Below are 8,143 nucleotides of genomic sequence, written 5' to 3'. Positions count from 1 at the left end.
AATGACCACCTCACCATGCATGGAAGGTCCACGTCAATAATTATATACAATAAATCATATATTTTCTTCGGCCAGTCCTCATATTTATAACTCAAATATTCATTTTTCAAACAATCAAATTTCATCAAACTATATTGCAATCAGTTCCTGCAGCACCGCGCAAGGTATCATTCACATAGTTTGCAGTTATAGCACGAATGCCCATCGAAATCTGATTCACTTCTTGAGATTTCCCTTCATGAACCAACATGCGTCTCTCCCACCATAAATACCAGGTGGTTATCACGATTAATTCACTTGTATTTTGGCAACCTAATATAGGTAGTTCTTGGTGCGGCATAAGAAGTATAAATTCAAGAACCCCCTCGCTCCTCTAGTGGCGAGGACGAGCATAAAAGATCTCGAGAATGGCTAACAGGTCAAATCGCACCGCCTAATGGGCTGTCGGCCCATGTTTGGGCGATGCGTGAACCCCAAACATTTACCAGCCTAGCCCAAATGAATCACCACGCCGAGCTATATATATAAGCTCCCACTCACAAACCTTCTTCAGAACCCTAGAAGCCGCAGCTTCCCATTCCTCGCCGCCGCCGCCGCTCCGTACCCGCTCGAAGCCGACCCGACCATGGTGAGTTCGAATCCATGCATCATCTCTTAACCCGTCCATGTCGCTCTCGTAACGTGGATCGATGTTACGTGTCCCCAGGCGGACGTCGACGTTGACACGGAGGTGGCCGCGGGCGCGCAGCCGAAGAAGAGGACGTTCCGCAAGTTCAGCTACCGTGGCGTGGATCTCGATGCCCTCCTCGACATGTCCACTGACGACCTTGTCCAGATGTTCCCCGCTCGCGCCCGCAGAAGGTACCTGTTGTCTATGCATCTCGCGCGTTCGAGTTTCGTTGGTTGTTGTCCTTCGTCTGATGTGGATGAATCGCTGCGTGCTCGGGCAGGTTCAAGAGGGGTCTCAAGAGGAAGCCCATGGCGCTCGTCAAGAAGCTGCGCAAGGCGGTGAGTTGCCCAGTCCTTTTTCTTTGTTTCCGTTTTATGAACATTCTGACTGATATAACTTAAGTTACTCCTAGTCTACTACCTTGTTATCATTCTTTTCTCTTATTAGAAGGTTAATCTTACGGGCATGTGCTGATTGGTAGTGGGAAATAGACATTTAGTTACTCGAGCACATGCTGTTAATTCAGGTGCCTCTTATGTCTGTTGCAACAATCTTTAGGATCTATTGGCTAAATGCTTGTGCGTTGCTATCAATGTTTTTTGTTTTCGTCTGCAAGTTTAAACACTTGTGCCATCATAGGTCCTGGGTTGTCTAAAACTATAAACTCTTGTCTCCATAGAATGGTTGAGAAATGTGTCAACTTCTATTAACTTGGTGAATGGATTGCCAACAACTCAGATCTTTGTAAGAGTAAAGATAAAATGTGGTGTTTTTCTGTCGCAAGGTCAGGTTTCCTCACTATGCTGTATGTTGTTGTGTAAGCGTTTATGGTGCTATGCATTTGATCTTGGGCCATTTGCATTTCTGTCCCTAACTCGAACCACCTAATCAGATATACCCCTAATTCGAAAGCCTGCTCAAAAATGCCCCTTCGCCGTTATGTGCACTTATAGAAATGCCCTTCCGCTCCGTTACCGTCCGGTCAAAGGGCTTTGACCGTTTTCTGGACGTTAGCTGGACAATTTGCCCTTGAATCCATGTGACACTTACATGCGGGACCCCCTCTAAAAAAATAAAAGGAAAACTAGGCCAACTCAGCCCTCCCGTGTGTCAGTCACTTACCGGTGGGACCTACCCAGGAAAAAACAAAAAAAATCTCTCTCATCCATCTCCTCTTGACTGGACCCACTATGAGGGTAAACACCCCCGGTCCATGCGTTCCCGGCCGTGAGCGCCTGCGCTCGCCGGCGGCTCGCCGTAGGGGAGGAGGGCGATCGTGGGAGGACGGCGCCTACTGCGCGAGGCACGCAAGTTGCGCGAGACGCGCCAAGCTCACTAGGAGCGGCAGGGTGTAGATGGGCGCGTGCACGACCGAGCCAACCAAGGTTGGTCATGGCGGCCGGATTCTGTCAGGGTGCTCCGGGCACGGAATCGGGCGGGGGAAGAGCGGAGTAGGGGCACCTGCTTTCCTTGACGACGGAACAGGGGTCGGGTAGGTCAAGAATGGCTTAGAGCGGCCGAATTTAGGACGGGAAGAGCAATGGCCATGGCGGAGTTCGACGTCCCGGGCGTCGTCTACGGGCAGCCCCAGGCCAGATCCATTGCGCAGGACGAAGGAGAGGCGCCCGCCAAAGCTCATGGACATGCTCGTGCTGCTCGATTTGGACTCCGGCCGCGGTGGCTAGCAACGGCGTCGCCGGCAGAAGATCTCACGCGCTCTCAGGATTTAGATCCGATGTGTAAGTCAGAGAGGGGATGAGAGAAAGAGAGTTATTTTTCCCGGGGTAGGCCCCACCTGTAAGTGGCATGTGCATTGAGGGGCAAAAATGTCCATTAAACGTTAGGAAAACGGTCAAAGCCCTTTGACCAGACGGAAACGGCACGGAAGGGCATTTCTGTAATGGCACATAACGGCAGAGGGGCAAATTTGAGCATGCTTCGAAACTAGGGGCAAATCCGATTAGTGGGTTCGAGTTAGGGACACAAATGTAAAAGACCCTTTGATCTTTCCATCTTCACATAATCTGAGTTTGAAATTAGTTCAGACTATGTGAGCTGACTACTTTTGTTCTACCATATGAACTTCAGTGGTGCATTCATAACTAGCAACGCTGGCTATTATACTTAAATAACATGCTTCTGAGCTGCTAACATAAAAAAGGAGAATATGCTCTTTTCTCATTCTTTCCATGGTAATGTTGCAAGTCTCACTGTATTATAGCTGCATTTCTATGCAATACTATATAATTGCCTGTGCGTTGCAGAGGGGAACATATATTTACCATTTGTTTTCTTAATGCAATTGCACACTGAAAATGTATTTTAGCTTCCAATTGGATCAGTAGTTATTCACTTACTAAAGGAAACATGATTTTATTTCATAAATTAGAAGCTGACCAACTGAATGGAAGAGTTGGGGTTGTCAAATTGAAGTAAATATAAGATGGAACCTTATATTTTCTGTAAGTAGATATTTATTGGCTTACCTTGAAACATGATTTTATTTGATAAGTAGATGTTTTTTTAAGTAGTGTTGGTTTTTGACAAAAACCAGTAAAAAACAGCAAAAGCAAAAACGAGGGGGAGGCTGGATGAAAGTGTTAGTTAAGGATGGAAAACTAGCTTAGTCTATAGCTTCTTATTTTGCCAACATGTAGTTACCTGACAATCTGTTTTGTTGGTCTTCAACAGAAAAAGGATGCTCCTGCTGGTGAGAAGCCTGAGCCAGTGAGGACACATCTCCGCAACATGATCATTGTCCCTGAGATGATTGGCAGCCTTATCGGTGTCTACAATGGCAAGACCTTCAACCAGGTTGAGATTAAGCCTGAGATGATTGGCCATTACCTTGCAGAGTTCTCTATCTCCTACAAGCCAGTGAAGCACGGTAGGCCCGGTATCGGTGCCACACACTCTTCCCGGTTCATCCCTCTTAAATGAGTTGTGCCGCTTTCTACTTTGAAAGAAATCAGTACGGACCATCTGATGGCATGTCCATCGAGCTGTCTCCCTTGTTTTGAACCAGTTATATATCTAGTATTTGGTTCTGTTTAGCTATATAATTTCGTTATGCACAATGAGCTGTTCTATCTAAATGCTGTGAGAATCTTATTTCCGTTGTGAAGGTTCATTTTGATTCATGCCGTGCTTGTCTGTTTGTGAGACTTTTATTATAAAATGCACACTCATTTGGCCTGCCCATCACCACTCAAAATGGCCATCTGATGGCAACAACACGAGCTCATAGCTTTTGCTTTGTGATAACATCGTTTTGATTCCCGGCCTATGTAGCCTTTTAGGTTTTGCTCCGTGATACCATCGTTGTATCTGAAAATTTGTTCTTTCTGAGCGGTTACAGATCATTTGAATTCTTTGTTACTATTCATACCCAGTTACACCATCATGCTAGTTTTCAATTTTCACATTGATTTGTTGTTCTGTATAGGATATCAAACGGTGTGTTTTTATTGAGTATCGTTTGATTTCAAACGGGTATGAATTGAGCACAGTAAACTCAGAAAGAAAACTCTCATTTTTCTTTCAAAAAAATATAGAAAACTCCCAGTCGCCCCAAGGTAGGTTCAAGTTGCCCGCCGCCCCACGGTCAAATAAAGATATACACTATTAGCTCCCATAACCCCCCAGTATCTTGGATTAATACTTAGCTCCAAAACTTGTGGTTCTCCTCATCAACGGTATCTATCAACCAAGGTTTGCCCTCGAACAAATTACCGAAGTTCGGGGAGTGGCATTGAATATACATCTTCTACCCTACTTCGATGAATTACCAGAGTTTGAGGAATAGCACAGGAGCTCCCATCAACCATCCAGTATCTAAATATTTTGGCCATGATTTTTTTTTACCAATGGATTGTTTGGTCAAACGTTTGGTCAAACACTTGAGATAGCTAGTGCGTGCTGAAGAAGCTCCCACAGTTAGTTTTGAGAGAATCAATGTTGAAGTTGTGCTCACGGGAGTTTGTGGAGTTGTTTTTTTTTCCTTTTTCTGAATGTTGGCATGGCAGGAGAGCTGCCAAATTCATTGATCAGAAAGAGGAATGCACCTCGTAAGACGTCAAATTCATTGATCAGAAAGAGGTATTATAAATGAATTTGGAGGAGTGCACCGCATAAGACGAGTGCTAAAAAGGAGGAGGAAAAAAGGGGGTTGCACAGTTTATTGATGAAAACCAGGCAAAGACATACAACAACGCCCAAGCAAGAGTTGGCTTAAAGCAGCACAAACACGCCAGAAAGGCAGACAGCCCACAACACGTCTGGCTGGGTACTCGAGCGCCTTCGCTGTTGTTAGGATTTAATTAATTCTCTTAATTAAAGGGATAATCCTCCCTATGTAATACCTCGTGCGGTTGTTTCTGCAACCGTCGCGACCCATTCTCGCGCCCCTGTTAACGGACGCATCTCTTCGTTCGCGTCTGTTTCCTTGTATATATACTGTGATTGTCAATTGAATAAGTGACACTTGAATCATTCTCGTTGTCTCTCGTCCTACTCGAAACACGTTATCAGCACAGAAGAACAATTAGCGGCAAGTCGGCGACCCCTCTGCACAGCAAGGTGAGCCCAAAGCCGGTGTCACTACGGCAAACTGCGACGCCATCTTCATCCTCGCGGTGGTGGCCATTGAGGCTGCCCTCCCATCTCCACCACCACGATGTTGTCGTCGCACTCGCGGTCGCCGGTCCTAGGCGAACCTCCACAACGCTCGCGTTCGCGCTTGCCGCGGTGTTGGCCATGCCCGCGGTGTCGCACGGCTTGCATCCTTGCGGTGCGCCGGCACTCGCGACCGCGGCCTCCCGGCGTGGTGGTGCTCCTTGCGGCGCACCAGCGGCTGAGCGACGCGACCCACCCGGAAGCGGCCGACAGCGATCTTCCCTCACTGGCGCGGCTGCCAGCCCGAGGCAGCGGCCAGACAACGCCGCAGACACGCAGTGCTGCTTCCTGCCGTCGCCGACTCCAGGCGACCACGACCCCAGAGCGCCCTCTGGCTCGTCTCCAAGCGGTGGGCGGCGGACGTCGTCCTCGCTGGCGCCGCTGCTCCCTGCGGAAACGGCGCCCTCAGCGGCTGCCGGCTCCGGGCAACTCCCGCCTCGGCGCGGAGCGGTTCCCGCTGCGTGAACGGTGGAGCAGCGGTGTCTGTCAGCGGTGGCCCTTCGGCGCGGTGGAGATGGCCTTGTCCGGCCTGGGGCATCAGGCAATGCCATACGTCGCAGCGAGGCGGCGCGATCCCTAGCCCGGCAGAGGCAGCCCCGACGGCAGACGACGGGAGCGCGCCATGGCGGCCGTGCGGGCGTTGTCCCAGTAGCGGTTGTGGGAGAAATCCCTTTCAGGAACAGCTCGGGAGAGATGGAGGATAGGGAACCTTATCCTTTGCCATGTTTTGATAAGGTCCCTAGTGTTTCACGATTTGCAGAATCAACCAAAACCAGTTTCTAGGGAGATTTTGCATCTGAAACTCGAAAGCTTTAGCGTAAACTGAAGCTTGCTCTGACTACTATTGCTATTCATTAGCATTTGTCATGTTTAGGCCAGATCTGCATTTAAATTATTTCTGTTGAATTTAAAATTCCAGAGATACATGGCCGTTAATGCTTGACATGTTCAATTTGTTTGCTAATTTAGCTTCCGGGAACATGTTTTATCGGGTCAACAACATTGTTTTGCGATTGAAGATTAAATTTTCTCGCATAACAATATTGATTTGCGATTGAGAAAAAAAAGTCTTTTTCTCTCGCAAAACAATCTCATAGCGATTGAGAAAAAAAAGTTTTTTCTCTCGCAAAACAATCTCATAGCGATTGAGATTAGTTTTCTCTCGCAAATTATTAATTCACCTCGCTGAATTATCTTGCAACTTGATACAAGATCTTCTCATTTTAATTTGAGATCTATACAATTCAAGTGTTTCACTTGAACATCAAGTTTGCAATATCATTATTATTCACTATATTAGTAGTGTTTTTCTGTTGAGTACCGAGATGTATTCCAGATCTTAAGTTGATGTAATACATTTTCACGTTTATCACGTGTTGAGATTAATTACGTCCATTTGCAATAGAGATTTTTAATCTCTTGCAAAGATAAATTCAGTACCTCTGCAGTACTGTTTCTCTGTTGAGTACGCAGTATTCCGGAATATTTCTATGATGTATCTATTTTCATGTTAAACACATGTCGAGAATAATACATCTATTTGCAATTGAGTTTTTTTATTTCTTGCAAATACATATGCAAAATTTAAGGTGTCATCCTTAGCAATTTGAGACACTAATGATTTCGAGCCACCTTGAAATCTATTAATTTTGCAACATTAAGATGTATTTATATTACGCAATCTGCAATATAAATAAATTACCGGTTTTTCACCGGAGATGATATGTTCTATGTGTTTACCACATTGCCATTCTTCATGAACATGTCACAGCGGTCGAGATTGATTTCTCCCGCACAACAAACTTGTAAAATTTTGACAATAACATCTCCCTCATTATATTAGGAAGACACAAGGTGATGAGTTGGATCTACCGCCCATGTGTAGACTATCTCTATTACTGTGAGATCTGTATGTCTTCAATGTGTTTATGTTCCCACAATTGAGGTTGAGCATTTTCAAGTTATACACTTGAGTCAAATTTTTGCATTCTTATTACAAAACCATGATGGTTTTTAGTTTACTTCTTGTAAATTAATTATCTCTGGCTTGCCCCTATAAGTAATCGATGGCTAACAATTTGAGGCACTTGCCTTCAATGGCCACAACTTACTTAAGCGGGTCATGGACATCAAGATCAGCCTTGCATTCCATGGGATAGCATGTGCAATCCAAGCCACGCCACGGGGATGCAGAGGACCTCAAGGGTAATGGTTTGAAACTCACCTCAAACCCTCAACCTGACACCATCAAGCTGTCACGAGACCTTATGAGCATGGAGAGCATGATGGTTGAATATGCATCAGCCGATATGTTTGGAGACTATACATTTAGTCCCTTAGTCTCCTTAGTGATCTATTTATTTATGTCCATTTATGATGTTCTAATAAGAACATGATTATTGTTGTCATCATATATTGTATATCACAATATATTGTATCAGCACTTTGATACAAATTCATTTGTATGTATTCTATATATCACAGTGATTTTCTTGAGAATCTTCATGTCTATATATAGATTTCTACGGGAGTCAATCCGACGAAAAACGATATGTGCCTTGTGGGCATATGCACCACAAACTCTATACTCAGGGAAGTCCAATGTTTCCACTCTCATTGAGAGAAAGGAGATATTTTAAAATTGCTAGATGCGATGAGGTATTTTTTGGCTCAACTCGAGTCATATTTACTATCCTTGTGGGTACTTAAGTAACATCAGGATGCTTCATTGCTTTTCAAGTTTAACTCGTACCCTATTAAGCTATAGAGATATTCTCAAAATGGTTTCCATAGCGAAAC

At 45.3% G+C, this 8,143-nt stretch overlaps 1 protein-coding gene across 1 annotated transcript; it reads left to right on the top strand.

Annotated features, from left to right (window-relative positions):
* Window positions 1-430: 430 nt before the first annotated feature.
* Window positions 431-3,810, top strand: LOC123044867 (40S ribosomal protein S15). Its single transcript, XM_044467735.1, has 4 exons — window positions 431-628; window positions 707-861; window positions 951-1,008; window positions 3,362-3,810. Exons 1-4 carry the CDS (start codon window positions 626-628, stop codon window positions 3,608-3,610), a joined length of 465 nt encoding a protein of 154 aa, XP_044323670.1. The 5' UTR covers window positions 431-625; the 3' UTR covers window positions 3,611-3,810.
* The last annotated feature ends 4,333 nt before the right edge of the window (window positions 3,811-8,143 follow it).

This window comes from Triticum aestivum, chromosome 2B, assembly GCF_018294505.1.
Source record: "Triticum aestivum cultivar Chinese Spring chromosome 2B, IWGSC CS RefSeq v2.1, whole genome shotgun sequence".
NCBI lineage: Eukaryota > Viridiplantae > Streptophyta > Magnoliopsida > Poales > Poaceae > Triticum > Triticum aestivum.
This window is presented reverse-complemented; position numbering and strand designations above follow the sequence as displayed.